Source organism: Lycium ferocissimum, chromosome 2, assembly GCF_029784015.1.
Source record: "Lycium ferocissimum isolate CSIRO_LF1 chromosome 2, AGI_CSIRO_Lferr_CH_V1, whole genome shotgun sequence".
Lineage (NCBI taxonomy): Eukaryota > Viridiplantae > Streptophyta > Magnoliopsida > Solanales > Solanaceae > Lycium > Lycium ferocissimum.
This window is the reverse complement of record NC_081343.1, coordinates 41,768,803-41,784,592: the sequence shown is the minus strand read 5'-3', so window position 1 is coordinate 41,784,592 and position 15,790 is coordinate 41,768,803. Positions and strand designations below refer to the sequence as shown.

Sequence of the window (15,790 nt, the reverse complement as noted above, 5' to 3'; positions counted from 1 at the left end):
AAGGTTGATACAACACCTTCAAATTTGACAAAATCATTATTAATCTTTAATATCAATATTTTAAAAAAAAACTAATTTTCATTTATTAACCAAATTCCAAAAAGAAATTCGCAGAAAAATCTCATCTTTCTAAGCGCGGCTACAAGCCGCCAGCGCAAAAAAAATTTCAAAGCCATTTCCCGCCTTGTGGGATTACAACCCTGGCGCCAAAATCCTACATTTTTGCAGCATAGCAATTAGGCACACGCATTCTTTGTCTCCACTCGTCCAAAGCGAAGAATTTCAAGTGATACAACTCTGCCCCAATCCTTAAATTTTGCAACTGAAGAGCTGTGAAAGGAAATGGAAGGATGTAATAATAAGCATCAATCTTTTTTCCAAGACATCAAATCAAGAGAGCTTCATGGATTCCGAGGTTTCCTTCAAATCTCTTCTCTTTATATCTCCTTTTGGGTTATAATTTATACTCCCTCCGTTTCAATTTGTTTGTTTGGTTTTGACTTGACATAGAGTTTAAAAAAGTAAAAAAAACTTTTTGTATATACATCAAAATGTCTTTTACCCTCTGTTTGGATGGTTGTTTCCCGTGGTTCATTAATGTATCGTATGGTACGGTACGGTGTTGTATTGTATTGTACTGTATTAATGAACACAATGTTTGAATAGACTGTATCGTTTGTAGTGATTTAATAACATTTGTATTGTTTTGTTTCGACTGATCGTATAGTATGCATTTAATAATTTGTAAGTTTACTAAAATACCCTTAACTCTTAATTAGAAATTAATTTATATATATTAATAAAATTCGTTAAAGAATAAAATACAAACTTTAAAAAATAAGTAGGTAGTGGGTGGGGGTGGTGGAGGGGTGGGTGGTGTGGGATGAGAGTGGGGGTAGGGGTGGTAGGTGGGGGTGAGAAGTTGTGGGGTGGGGTGGTAGGGTGGTGGTGTGGCGTAGTGCGTGGGGGTGGTGGAGGGGTGGGTGGTGTGGGATGAGGGTGGGGTTGGGTGGTGGTGAGAGGTGGTGGGTGGTAGGGTGGGGTGGGGGTCAGTGGCGGGGGTGGGGGTGGGGGTGGGGGTGGGGGTGGAGTGAGTGGTAGGATGGAGCAGGGGTGGGGTGAGGTGGATGGTAGAGGGTGAGGTATAATGGAGAAATGAAATATATAACCACGGAAAAACCACTAAATCCGTGGTTTCAAAAATTAGGACTTTTATGGTTATATAATCATGGAATGAACCACGGGTTTATAACACCATACCATATAATTTTAAGAACAATGGAAACAAACATAGTTTCATGGAAAACCATACATTAATGAACCACGGGAAACCACCATCTAAACAGGGGGTTAATCTTGTAGTCTTAAAAAGATACAAATTGAATAGAAGGGAGTACAGTTAGAGATAGATCTGGAATTTGATAATCTGCGAGAAATGCCTATTATCACTAACATGAATTCATTAATTTGATTAAACAATCTTGTGATTTTTATCTTTCTACATCTCGAGCAGTTAAAAAAAGACCATATATGAGCATTGAATCTTCTGAAGTCAACCAAATTGGTGCTGTGGCTGTTGAGCACGATGGCAACACACCGCCTCCCATGGCCATTTCCTTCTGCAAGGTTAGTTCATCTCCACAGATTACTAATGTTCCAATTAATGAATCAAATATGTCTCCATTCCAACTTAGTTGCATCAATCACTTGGAACCATGTTGCTTTCCTTGGACCAAGTAATTTTAGTTCTAAATACTCCCTTTGGTTCATAATAAGTGTCCACTTAGTCTTTTTATTTTGGTCCGCTTATATAATCAAGAAGTAATTTACTTTATTTTTTGTTGCCCTTATTAAGTGTTAAGTGATCAGATACTAATTTGTCGAGTTAATTGTACTATGCAAATTTTAATTAATGGCAATTTAGTCAAAATACCTATTTTTTCAAGAAGTTAATATTTTCTTAAGGAGTGTGCTAAAGGCTAAGTGGACACTTATTTTGAACCGGAGGGAGTAGTTTGTGTAGTCCAAGACAAATAATGTGTTCATAGTGTAACTTCTTTTGTAGATTGGACACATTTGCAAATTATATGATATTGTGTTGTGATGCAGACAACTAAAAATTCTCATATTCTTGCTGTTGCTGATGAGGGTGGATATGTTAGCTTGTATAATACCAGGTTGAAGTTTCCTTCATCATCGACACACCAGCAAAATGCAGGTAAATTGTTAATTCAGTTCTCTGAATTTTGATTTGATGTTATATTGCTTGGACATTTACCGAATCAATTTGCAATTTACAGAAAAAGCTAAGATGTCAGAGTGGGTTGCTCATGATAATGCTATATTTGATGTATGTTGGATAAAGGTACATCTCTGCTCTCTCTACTTTCACAGTTATTTGGATAACCAAGAGTTCTCCAGTTTGAGGCAATTACTCAGTATTGCACATGAACTAATAGTAACTGAGAGAAACAAATGGGCAGCGCCAAAAAACAATAGAGAAGCAATTTTGGGTTGTTGAGTCCTAAGAAGTCCGTAGCGAGGGGTTAAGATGCCTAGCGAAGATTGGGGCCAAAATGAATTGAATGCATTTATTTCTGTCCCAGAAATATATTTTTAGTAGAGTCTGTGATTGATAGATCTATAATAAGTTATTAATTAAATGACAATAAAAATGCCAAAATCATCAATTTGGAATAAGTTTTTTCTATGTTTCTGCTAAGATAACCTAAAATGAAGTTGTCCGAGCAGATATATTGGCTTGGAAGTATTAGACAAGTTAAAACATGAACAAATGCATCTGCTAAACTACTATGGTTTCCATGTTTTTTTTTTCTTTTCTTCCTGCAATCATTTTCCAGTTATTATTTATTAACATGATATGCAATTGATCTTTGCAGGATGATACCAATATCTTAACTGCTTCAGGCGATCAATGTGTGAGTGACTGTACTTTGATATTCGCTTTTTGTATGTTGTAGCAACTATACTAGTTCTTCTTGACATTTTAAAACTTTTCTTTGCACAAATCAATGGTTAACAGTGATTTTGTGAAGGTTCACCTTTCTTCAAGAGAACCATGAGATTGAGATATGTTATAGTGATCTCCAATACTTACAAATCATCTTGATATTTGAGCAGATAAAGGTATGGGATGTACAAGAAAAGCAATGTATTAGAACATTAATGGGTCACACTGGGAGTGTAAAATCCATTTGTCCTCATCCTACAAATCAGGGTAGGAGTTTCCTACTTCTCTTCCTGGAACCACTCTTTTTCCCTGCTATACTTTCTTCACCATAAATATGGCATGTTCTGATCTCTACATGTAATTTGCTTTTAACTAGATATTATTGTGTCTGGTTCAAGAGATGGGTCCTTTTCCCTATGGGACCTGAGGAGCTCGTGCAGCAGCAGTCAGAAATTTTACACACCGTAAGTACTTTATCATATCCCCATATAAGATCCAAATGATGATTAAAAACATTATCAGTTGCTGTCATGCTTCTAGTTTATTAGCATGAGCAAAACTGGGAACAGTTCTAGTGTCTTTCCCAGCTGAACAGCTTGATCCAGGTCAAAAGAAATAAGTAGAATCCAAATATATAACTAGATGAAATGATAGATCGGTTTAGCTGTTTCAAACCAGTCTCTAATGTGTTGTTTGTTCAGGTCAATTGCAGCAGTCCACAAGGCTCACATTTCTCCTTGTCAGAGGCGGGTTAAAGGTGGAAAGGTTTGTCCTTGTGATGATTTTATTTGTGACCCTATTCAACATTTTTGGTTGGACCATGTATTCTTACTGGCAACAATTGTTTCAGGCTTCTTCTATGAGTATTACTTCGGTCCTTTACCTGAAAGATGAGATTTCCATTGCTACTGCTGGAGCAGTTGACAGGTATCTAAGAAAACTTGCAATATTCCTCAAATTGAGCAAGCACTTTAAGTGGGGTTTTTTGTGTGATTTTTTTTTATTCATTTCTTTTAGTTTTATATTTCAGTGTCATAAAGTTCTGGGATACTAGGAACCTGAAGAGTCCTGTTCTCCAGGCATGCCCTCTTCCTGATGCGTCATCTAATAAGGTAATGATAAAGTTAAATTCCTGTGTTTTAATATGCTATCAATGTTCTGTGACCTTCACAGTATTGAGCAGCATTTCACAAAATTCGTCTCATTAATGACTTAATTTAACCTGATTCCCGCTTTGTGATGATGTTGAGTTTGTCTGATTGGTTTTAACTGACAGATGATCAAATTCGTTCATAGTCCAGCAATTCTTGATTGATTTATAACAGTTTTTGACCTTGTTTAGGGAAAGCGATTACATGGAGTATCTAGTTTATCTCAAGATTTAAATGGTGTGTTTATTGCTGCTTCATGCATGGACAGCAGGTATTCCTAGGCTCTGATGAGCATCTTTCAGCTTAGTATGTACAAAAAGAGAACCTTATATTTTCCACAAAGTCACAATTTTCACCAGCTAATATGTTAGTATGCACAAAAAGAGAGCCTAATATTCTCCCCTATAAAGCTTGAACTTTTGATATTTGGTCTTATGTGGATTCTGCTGTTTTCTTCAGAATCTACCTCTACAATGTGCTTCAGGCAGAAAATGGGCCAGTGAAAAGTTTCACAGGATGCCAAATTAATTCATTTTTTGTTAAGGTGAGTGACATTGTCAATTTCAATGATCATAACTTGGACTATAAACTTTGTGGAACTAAAGAGATTTTCGTTTAACAATTCCAGTCAGCAATAAGTCCTGATGCAGCTCATGTACTCAGTGGTTCCAGCGATGGAAATGCGTATATCTGGCAGGTCAGTTTGTTAATTACAACGTTTTTGACTGGATTCCATCTATGTGGTGCTAATTCCAACATACCCATGAAACAGGTGAACAAACCTCTAGCAGATCCCACTATATTGAAAAGCCATGATGGAGAAGTTACAGTAGTAGACTGGTAAGTTTGTTCAGTAGTATAGATTATTCTCCTTATAAATAACAAATCTAATCATCTTCTGAATATTGAACTGCTACAGGTGCCCATCAGAGACAGGAAAAGTTGCTACTGCATCAGATGATTTCACGGTAAGATTGACAGATGAGAAGAACATCACCATGATCAAATCCATAAATTTTTTTATGATTCCATTTGCTTTGCTTATCTTTTTATTTGTGAGATTGCTTGCTCTATTAAGATGGTTCTAATGTATTATCTCCTACTCTATCCAGGCTCGGTTTTGGAACATCCAAAGCAGTTGTTACTCAAACACAAGATCTCCATCATCCATTCGAAGAAGAGTAATGGCACTTTCTAGCATGGAACGTCGCAAACTGTTTACTGATGATAAACCAGCAAGCATCAAGAATGATTCTGATGGTTGTCATTATTCTGATGGTTGTCATTCAAATATAGCATGTAACGAAAACTTCGGTAGTTCAACTAAGACTACTGAAATCAGCACTCCAGAATCAAAGAAGAAAAAACATTCACAGGGTTTTGAAGTTGAAGAGAACTTAGAGAAAACTCCAGAAGCTGCAATCAAGAGCCCTTCTTCTGTTTTGAATCCTCCCTCCTCTTTGAAGAGGACAATTAGAGATTACTTCTTAATGACTTGATCTGGCATGCACTGTCAATGAGATTAACATTGTAATTTAAAGATTGATTCCAAGTATATATGCTAACACAACAAGTTCAGATAGATTAGGAAGAGCTTAATTTATTTCCATCCTCAATTCTTACTTTTAGCGTCCATAGATTTTAGCTTTGTAAACCAATAACTTGTTCTTTATGATTTTTGTAGGCTCAATGTCAAATGTAAAAGTTATCCTAGTTAGTAGGAAACTAGTATAATCTTCCATCTCCCAAATAAGAGCCCGTTTGGATTAACAGAAAAAAAAGTGGCTATTAAGCATAAGTGTTTAAAGTACTTTTTAAGTACTGAAAGTTATTTTATAAATAAGCAGTTATGTGTTTGGATAAAAGTACTTAAAGAATTTTTAGAAGGGCAGTATTGAAATTAACAGAAAATATAAGGGATAAAAGGGTAAAGTTGTTGGTCAAATTAAAATAGCTTTTAAGTAAAAAAAATAAGTTGAGGTTGAGCAACTTCTTGGTTTTAGCTTATTTTAAGTATTTTTTTTAACTTAATTTAAGTTGTTTTCTATTTTTGTCAAATACTCAAACAAGGGCGTATCTAGCCTATTAAGTGGGGGTTCAATTGAACCCCTAACTTTTGAGGCGGAGCATAAATTTTTGTGTAAAAAATAATTAAAATTATAATATATAGTAGATATGAACTTCTAACTTTTAAAATATAATGAGTTCAATATTAAAAATCTTAAGATTGAATTCACAAAATTTAAATACTGAATCTCTCTCTGTATCCAAATAAGTTAAAAATAACTTATAAACTGATTTGATCAATTTATAAGCCATTCCAAACGGGCTCTAAATCGACTTCACAAGAAACGAGATTTTAAATCTATTACTGAGATAAATGAGTAAAAAGCTTTCTTGGTTCCCCTTTAATTTTCTTTTTAGTTTGTTGGTATTCCTACGGGCTACGGAATATTAGATGTTGTAGCTAATTTTTAGTGAATTTTAACTACATATAAGGATCAAAAAAATAGTACTAATGATTTGTACGTACTCATTATCAGCTGTCACTTTGCTTGTGTCAGCACATCGGTGCAGGGACAAGGCATCAGCTGAAATGGACATCGAAATCTTTGTTAGTATAGGGGCGGCTAAATTGGCAGGGAACGATGTAACAAGGATGTGATTGATGAATAGAAATTATTTGACACGTCGAAAGTTATTTTAACATTATTTATGGTGTTTATTGATGAGTAAAAGATAATACGGAAAAGGGTCAAAATTTCCCCTAACGTATTAAAAATGATTCATAAATATTATTCGTTAATTTTTGGTTCCAAAAACACCCTTAACGAGTGTTGTTTGGCTCAAATCTATATATGAAATTAACGAACCATCCATGGTAAAATATGATACTTTAAACTACCACATGGCGTCATTTAAATGTGCACACATAATACTTACACTACTCCCTCCGTTTCATAATAAGTGGGTTTTAGGCTTTTTCAAAATAAGTGGTGCTTTAGGATTTCAAGAAGACTTTGGGCAGATTCTTTCAAGATTACCGTTACGTAAATAGTCAAGATTCTATTAACTACCTTTTCTTTTTCTAGAAAGTAGTAAAACTTGATTAAGGATAAGTTAGTAAAAATACTCCTAATTTCTAGGAGTGAGCCATTTCTTAAAGAGTGTGCATCAGTCTAAAAAACCACTTATTATGAAACGGAGGGAGTATTAATTAAACTCACCGATTTTAATATAAAAAGACCCAGCCACTCTAACCCGTACAACCCACCCATCATCCTAACGCCTGACCCGTTTTCTTCTTCTTCATTAGAAGTGTTCTCATGGTTTTTTATTAAAAATTAGTAATAGTGTTAAGTTTTAATTGAAGCAAATAATATGAAGTTAAAAATGTTTTTCTATTCTTTAATATCAATCACACTATTGCATATATCTTTCATTTCCTTTGGCTTTATATTGTTTGAAGAAGAGGTGGGTCAACACACTCTTGCATATTTTTTTCAGTGCGTTTGGCTTTATATTGTCGAAGGAGGGCTGGTCACTTGTCAATTTTCGTAATTACATGCCCCAGCGTCCGAATTTCCCTTCTGCATGACAAATTAAGCAGATGAATATATTTTGACATCAATATAAAATCCCCTAAATTATTTTCTTGCTGTGTATGCTAGTCACTCCATATTTTCCCCCCTTTTTTGTGATACATGAGTAGATAGTAATTTCAACAATGAATCAGGTATGTAAAATAAAGGCTTTACTATTGGTTCACCTTAATGTATTCCCCTGACAATTGACATAAAGAACTTTTGCTTTCCGGATCCTACTATTAGAGTAGGCAACTATGCAGGTTACTGTTATAGACAAAGACGAGCATACAGTTTTTGAAGATGCCAAAAATGTTCACAAGCTAGCACCAATAGATTATTAAGGTTAAAAAAAAGTCCAATAGAAGTCATAAATTTGATACTACTACAATCAAATCTCTCTATAATGGCAACGTTTGTCCGAAAATTTCATGGTTGTTATAGTGAGGTATTGTTATGCATGTATAGTGACATTTGATGTTTAGATCTCATTTAGCTGTCATAAACATAAGTGCGTAAAGAATAATTTTTTAGTATTTACTTAATTCTCAAATATTCGATTGTTTGCATATATTAAAAGGAAAAAAAAAATCTAATAGTAATCTGATTTGTTCTTGCTAAATTTCAAACTTAAAATATATTATTTACAGCTATCAAAATCAAGGAAATAAGTATCAAATTTATAAAAAGTCGGTAGATATGAATAGGTGATTTTGAAAATTTTCAAGACTAAATTAGATTACTATGAGAAATATTTTATTTTCCTTTTAGATATTCTTACTTGAAATTTACCAGCTATGTGCATGACATTAATGATGATTACTATAAATATTTTATATACATAATATTATTACACAATATTTGAGTATGACTGTTATAGAGAGGTAACACTACTAAAAAAACAGGGATTTTCGACCAAAAATTTCGACCACACGAGGTCAAAAAAGCCTTTATTTCGACCAATTTTTCGACCACACGCGTAGGTCGATAACAGCTTGGTCGAAATCACATTCTACCGAAATTAAGGGAAAAATTGTTTTCGACCACATGCGGTCGAAAAAATTATTTTTATATTAAATTATATTTAACTTTTTCGACTACGTGTGATCGAAAACATTATTTATATTTAAATATAAAAAGAAAATAAAAATTCAATTTCGACCACATGTGGTCGAAATTGTAAATTGGGCCCAGAATTTCGACCACATGTGGTCGAAATCGGCAAGAATCTTGCTAAATTTCGACCACATGTGGTCGAAATTGAATTTTTTCGTACAATTTCGACCTCATGTGGTCGAAATTGTGAAATATCTGGGCTGATTTTGGACCACCTGTGGTCGAAAATACGAAATATTTTTTCCAAAGATTTGCCTGCTTTTGGCAGCCCACCTGCCAATTTCCAAATAACCAAATTCATCAACCAAAACAGCCATCCAATTCATCAACAATGCAACACAACAACCATAAACAATGTTCAAACACTTGAACACTTAAACATTGTCCATGAACACTTAAACATTGTCCATTCAAACACTTATAAACAATCAAATTCAACCTCAAAGTACTTAAAATTAAAACTACATTCAAACACTTAAACATCATAAACTACATTCAAACACTTAAACATCATAAACTTCATTCAAACACTTAAACATTATAAACTTAAAAGTACTTCTAATTCGAACTAAAACTACATTCAAACCCTTAAAGATAATATACATATCCATTTAAACATATCCATCATAAACTATTAATGTGGGCTTGCATACCCAACATCCTAGCCTCCGAGAAATTAAGTGTTCTTGTTAGCTGAGCAACTTGATGCTTCATAGCTTCATACTCCTTAGGATCAACTGCGCCATCATCAACAGCATCTATGTCTTCAAGGGCCGACGGGTATAAAGGTGGCATCCAGACCAATTTAATTTTGATCAAGAATGAAAATAATATAGCAGAGTTTTATCATTGATCAAGAATGAAAATAATCTATTAACAGGAAAAAAGAAAGGATGTGATAAGTGACTACAAGATGAATATGGAACTTCTTTTCCAGATACTTATTGTAAATTATCCAAAGAAGAAGGATTTCTGTTTACCTTTTTTGCAACAGTTGTTGTGTCTTTCTTCCCCTTGAAAAGTTTGTCCAGCAATAAGTGAAAAAAATGCCCGAATGGTCCAAGATAGGCAAAGCCAAAAAGCTGCATGTAACTATGTTAGCAGCCAATAACAATTCCAGAAAGCAACTTATATATGCTAAGCAAAGGAATATATTTGAAGCATACATGATTCTGATACTAAGTGCCATTTTAGAAGTCTTGTCATAACACTACAACTGTAGTAAGCCTTTGCAGCTCATAATCAAATCATTTCAACAAAAATTTATTTGCAGAGGTTATAAAATTCTTATTTTTCAATATTCAACATCAATATACTTAAATCAAACTCTCCAACACCACTTGTAGTCGAAATTGGTTTTTTTTTTTTAAAAAAAAAAATTAATTGTTTTAATTTTTCACAAAGAATCAATTCTCACCGACGAGAGTCCCAACTTAGATACATTCACATTTAGAACAAGGACACCTAACCACATCATGAATTGTAAAATCCTCAAGTGTTTTAGCATAGTCAACAAAATCATAAACGCCGGCTACAAATTCATTCTTCAACCCAAATCGACCAGGATTAGTTCTATCGTACATCCAACTACGAGATTCCATCTACACAAATTGCAGAAAGTTTGAACTTATTAAACCATATTTAATTTATATGGCCTTATTAAGGACTTAAACTATTGATATTACTTCAAAAAATATAATATTGGGCGGAAAAAATAAATAAAGAGCACATAAAATAAATAAAGAGCACATAAATAAAGAACCAAAATAAATAAATAGCACATAAATAAAGAATCAAAATAATCCCAAAAAAGGGACCAAAATAAATAAATAGCACATAAATAAAGAATCAAAATAATCCCAAAAAAAGGGACCAAAACAGCCCAAAAAATAACATTCAATTTCAACTCAAAATCCAAAAAAAAAAAAATCTAAAATAAACCCTAAAACAAATATTGAACACTAAATAAAGTTATCAAATCTACTAAATATAGAAGGTAATGTAGCTAATAACATGAGATTATTATGCATTGGTAAGTGTTCATGACATTGGAAAAAATAAAAAGTACCTGAAAATGTAAGGGCTGCGCCGCTGACGTGGACTGGCGGTAGTCGGAAGGCGGTGGGCTGAGGGTCTGGGCTGGTGGGGCGGTGGGCTGGTGGTGTGGGTAGAGAGGAGAGGGAGAGAGGTGGTGTGTGTGGGTAGAGAGAGGAGAGGGAGAGAGGAAAGAGAGAGAGAGAGAAAAAACCTTCTGAACTTAAAAGTAAAGAAAACAGTACAATTAAAGACCAGCCAGCTGCAGTGCGCAGATATTTATAAATGTTTTCCAATTTTCGACCACATGTGGTCGAAAATTGGTTTTTTATTTATTTTTTATTTTTTAAATTTAAACGTTTTCCATTTATTATTTATACAAAATTTAATTTCGACCACACGTGGTCAAAATTATATTTTCATTTTAAAAAATCGACCCCGTGTGGTCGAAATCCTACTGAAAATAAAATAAAAATTAAATTGTTGATTTTTCGACCGCGCGTGGTCGATTTTTTTTCGACCAAAAATGTGGTCGAAATTTTTTGGTCGAAAACGCCCTTTTTTTTAGTAGTGTAATTTTACAAAGAGTGTACCGTTATAATGAATGTCATTGCTGTTATAAGTAGAATACTATTATAGAGAAGTAAAATATAAAATCGGTTCCGGAGAAAATTAGGCCGTTATAGTGAATGCTGTTACAACGAATGACAATTATAGAGAGGTTTGACTGTATTATCTTTTCATATATACGCTATTGACTTGGGAACTAAGATCAAGTAACAATGCAAAGCCGGAAGATATATGGTTGAGATTTTATGTCAAACACGGCCATCTCCATCCCAATTTGTGTGATATATACTTTTCGTTTGGATGTTATACTTATTTAGAAACAATTTAATTTAAATTTTTTGTTTTATATATCCTTAATGAGATGATTTATATCCATAAATTTGAAAAATATTTCTTTCTTTCTCATGCCCGGTCAAAAACCGCCACATAATATTTGATATATGATGTATGCCTGTATGCGTATTTGGTTTTTGGAAAATATGTGCTCAGTGCATCCCCTCGAGCTATTTGAGCAACCCTTAATCATAAAACATTTTTATGTAGTAGTGTTTTTTTTTTTTTTTTGCTCTTCTCCTCTTCCAAATGTCATCAAGAAGGCACGAAATAATCGGAGTAATATACACTTATTTCAGTAGATATCATGCTCCTACAAATCACTAACTTAAAAGGGATTAGTTGTTGAAGCTTGCCTTAAGTCAATTCCACAATGAAATGAGAGGAAAAGAGTTAAGAGCGCCACGAAAGGTGAGTTCAAGAATTCACTTGATGAGAGAACTTCCTTATGCCTCAAAAATTGGGACAGACAATACATTGATAGTTGGGTCTGGATAGTTACGCATAAATATCGTAATATATATGTCCGTCTATATAACTGGCAACACTTAACATTCAACAATTATTCCACCAAATGTATAGTGTTTTGTGCATTAAAGTTTAATTCCTTTCCCCTTATTGGGAAAACAAAGTTAATTAACAAATACAGTTAACTTAGTGATTCTACACTTCAATTCCTCACCTGCCACTACCACCATCAATTCCAATATTGTTTTGATCTCCTGAAATACCACTGTTCCATTCAGAAGAAGAATAACTAGGAACCATTCTTCTCCCATATTGAAAATTACTCCTTTCTTGATTCACCATAATTTGATTATTATTTACTTGTTCATAATTGGTGTATCGCAGTAAATCAGCATTCGTGGAATCGAGTTCCTTCTGGAGGCGAATAACTTGCCTTTGAAGAACTGAAATTGCTCCAACACAGCCATAAACAGGATCTTTTAAGCGCGCCTCGGCTTCATAAACGAGAGAATTGACAGCATCTTCTCTCTGATGAGGCTGGATTTCATTCAGAAGCTTACTCACATTGCTGGCCCCGAATACTTTGTGTACGGTTGTGAACTTTATTGGTTCCTCCGGAGAAAAATAGGGTGCAAAAATGCAACTTGGCAAGCATTTTCTTCTCAAGAATTTGCAGGCAGCACATGGAGGGTTGGAGTAGCTGCTGGAACTAGACATCTTGCCACTTTTGGGACACTTATCTGCAAAGTAATAAATTAATTTTGTGTTAATTTGTACTGTATATAAGTTATATATACTCGCAGTCTAAAGAATTTTTACACCATCAGTTCAATTTAACCAGTTATAGCAAGTTGTTATTATTCTTTCTAGTTTCTAGATTAACATATCAAACCTGCTATAAAGAGTTACTTCTTGTTATAGGTCAATTAAACACAACGTATTAACAATTATACAAGAGTCGATGCACAAATCGTAAATTCCAATTATAATAATTGTTACTTCCTCTATATTACTCTACTTTCATGCATGTTACAATATCTGACTTGACATTTAGAGTATCGTTGTTGGTAAACTTAACTTGATTGTTTAAATTTTTCTACACTATCGGTCCACAAAACATAAATTCATCTGTATATATTTACAGTAGCATCTTAAAGATTGAAGTTAATGAAATATGTCTTTTTCCTGAACATCTCAAAGGGAGATGTTTCAGAACTTAACATAATAACATTGATAACAAGAAAATATGCATGTTTTAGTTTTAAACTCTTGATTGATTTAATGTTTCAGCACAATCTTCATGATTCTCTATTTGGCATGGTCAAATCCAATCCATATTAATATGTCATCGTAAATGAGATTCAATGATTGATTTAAGATATATACGATCTCAAATCCTGGGAGTTAAAAGCTTGGGGTGGATGAATTATATTTAAAAACAGATAGTATATAGGATCAGGGAGTTCAGCTATGTTTAGTATATGTCAGGGCATCAGCAGACGAAATGGAGCAAATTAAAGTAACTTTGTCAATTGAAAACACAAGAACAAAGTATTTCTGTAACATTTCAAACATCAAATTTAAATTACATCCATTTTCCTTCTACTGAGTATCTTTGCAAAACTTTGATGAGAAACACCTAATTAATTAAGTGTTATCCTTGCTTAATTAAAGTGTTCATCGTGCAATTGCTTGACAAAAGTTAAATTAATTACTATATTTTTGCATATATTAGGCTCAATTTTTTTTACCAGGAGCATACTTGTAGTTCTGAATTTTCTTCTAGTCTCGATCATATACATTCAGCCTCTTCTCCCTTGTTGCTTGTATTGCTTTACGTTAAATTAGCATAAGGGTGATCAATATTTTCTGAAAATACTAAACAAGGAAATCCTTCTAATGAGATCGGATCAAACTAGAATCACACTCAAAGCCTCACCAAAAATGTATAATTCGATCGTTAAAATTAATTTGATGTTGGGGAAACTTAAGTCATCAGTAACAATAAATGACATGTTCTAAAGTCTTTTATGGTTCTATTAGGCATTTCACCTGCAAAGTTCCGCTAAACAAGGCTTTTAGATCAAACTACGTCAAAACCTAAAAGTAAGACAAGTGTTTCATTTGACTGTCCTTCAAAAGATGCCAACTATACTCATATCTAGGAAAACGTCTAAAAAATATTGTCACTATAATGGTCATATATATAGATCTACCCCTTGGAGTAGAAATTTAAAGGAAAAAAAGGAAACATAGAAGAGTACTTTCTTTTTAAAGAAAAAAGAAGATAACTAGTGATACCTCTTGATCTTCTTGGTAGTGACAAAACTTTTCAGCTTTGTCCCTTGATTCTCCTAGGATTAATGAGATTGCACCATTAGAGCTAAAAAAAAAGAGTACTATTTGATAATTATAGTGATGAGATGTGAGAGTTGAAAGGGAAGAAAACCCTAGAAACAGGAGAAATTACAGTAAGTACCTGCAAATACAGTGACCAAAAAGTTGAGGAAGGAAAGAAGAGAAGGCAATAAGCATATTATAAGTGAATGGAAAGCAAAAAGTAAAGAAAGACCCACCATAATAAATAGGGAGTTGCAATAATTAAACAGTGGTGACTGTAAAGCCCCGGCCGACTTGATTGTTCTCCAATTAGAGATTGTGTATCATGATCTTGCTTCACATTCAATGTTCTGTAAATCCAAAGCTAGTAAATACAACAATACCTTACTGTTGTTGGTGCTTCGAAAAATTACTGTCCCTTTCAGAAGAAGAACAAGAATAAACAAAAGAAGCATGGATCTAGCAATTTCACTCCATGGCCTGGTCTGGTATCGTTGAAGACGTATTTTAGTACGTAAATAAAAGTTTAAATCTCTAATAGCCTAAACTATAAAATGCATATATGCTGGGTTTTTTTTGTTTAAATATTAAAATCTAAAAATATGTGGATGAGTCTCTTTTTGGCACCAAAAGTGTTCAATATTCGTTTCGGGGTCCCGATTAATCTGAATTCGTGCTGTGTTAGACTTATTAAAGAAGTAAACACTCCCTATTGGGGATTTTTTTTTATTTACAAGGCTTGAACACGAGACTTTTCGTTAAGTGTGGAGAGATCCTATCTATCTCACCATGACCCTGGTGGTTGCTATGTGTATTATAATTATACATAAAGATATATAGGATTTAAGTTTTGCACATCGTATTGACAGTATATACATCTTTTACACCATCAAGTTGTTAAGTTGTTGACCTGTAATAGTAGGGTAACTTTGTTACAAGCCTGATATGGTCGCGTAAAATACATAGTAGAAACATGTTATAGCTGATCAAAAGCTGATAATGCAAAATGATCTTACTGGCCGTATATAACTTAAATCCCAATGCGAATTAGAAACCGAAGCACGCAGGCTTTCACAGTCAATTGTGTCATGACTTATTGTGAATATTGTCCTTTTTGTTTTTATGATCTTTGTTTAGTCTATTTGTTTGGTTCAGCAAATTCAAACTTTCATTTCTTTGGATATTGGGAGTAGTATTTTTCGAGAACATAGCAAGTGCCACAC

General features: G+C 33.7%; 2 protein-coding genes and 1 long non-coding RNA gene across 7 annotated transcripts; 1 reads left to right on the top strand and 2 right to left on the bottom strand.

Annotated features, from left to right (window-relative positions):
- Positions 1 to 238: 238 nt before the first annotated feature.
- LOC132048062 (uncharacterized) lies at positions 239 to 5,704 on the top strand. Its single transcript, XM_059439002.1, has 16 exons — positions 239 to 415; positions 1,514 to 1,626; positions 2,110 to 2,218; positions 2,301 to 2,365; positions 2,901 to 2,939; positions 3,142 to 3,238; positions 3,348 to 3,435; positions 3,673 to 3,736; positions 3,822 to 3,898; positions 4,002 to 4,083; positions 4,314 to 4,393; positions 4,582 to 4,666; positions 4,751 to 4,819; positions 4,895 to 4,962; positions 5,042 to 5,090; positions 5,235 to 5,704. Exons 1-16 carry the CDS (start codon positions 343 to 345, stop codon positions 5,619 to 5,621), a joined length of 1,545 nt encoding a protein of 514 aa, XP_059294985.1. The 5' UTR covers positions 239 to 342; the 3' UTR covers positions 5,622 to 5,704.
- A 3,418-nt stretch (positions 5,705 to 9,122) lies between these two features.
- LOC132048060 (uncharacterized) lies at positions 9,123 to 10,154 on the bottom strand. 3 transcript variants are annotated; one of them, XR_009412890.1, is made up of 3 exons: positions 9,803 to 10,154; positions 9,218 to 9,692; positions 9,123 to 9,187 (listed from the first exon to the last, which is right to left on the bottom strand). It is a non-coding gene; the product is annotated as an uncharacterized LOC132048060 (long non-coding RNA). The 3 variants fall into 3 exon arrangements; XR_009412888.1 differs by having other exon boundaries at positions 9,171 to 9,216; positions 9,262 to 9,692; XR_009412889.1 differs by having other exon boundaries at positions 9,171 to 9,216; positions 9,262 to 9,580.
- A 2,140-nt stretch (positions 10,155 to 12,294) lies between these two features.
- LOC132037944 (LOB domain-containing protein 25-like) lies at positions 12,295 to 15,133 on the bottom strand. Of its 3 annotated transcripts, none has more exons than XM_059428623.1 (3): positions 14,804 to 15,133; positions 14,529 to 14,706; positions 12,295 to 12,967 (listed from the first exon to the last, which is right to left on the bottom strand). In XM_059428623.1, exon 3 carries the CDS (start codon positions 12,942 to 12,944, stop codon positions 12,438 to 12,440), a length of 507 nt encoding a protein of 168 aa, XP_059284606.1. In that variant the 5' UTR covers positions 12,945 to 12,967; positions 14,529 to 14,706; positions 14,804 to 15,133; the 3' UTR covers positions 12,295 to 12,437. The 3 variants fall into 3 exon arrangements, with proteins under 3 accessions (XP_059284606.1, XP_059284617.1, XP_059284597.1); XM_059428634.1 differs by having other exon boundaries at positions 14,529 to 14,571; positions 14,946 to 15,133; XM_059428614.1 differs by having other exon boundaries at positions 14,529 to 15,133.
- Positions 15,134 to 15,790: the final 657 nt, after the last annotated feature.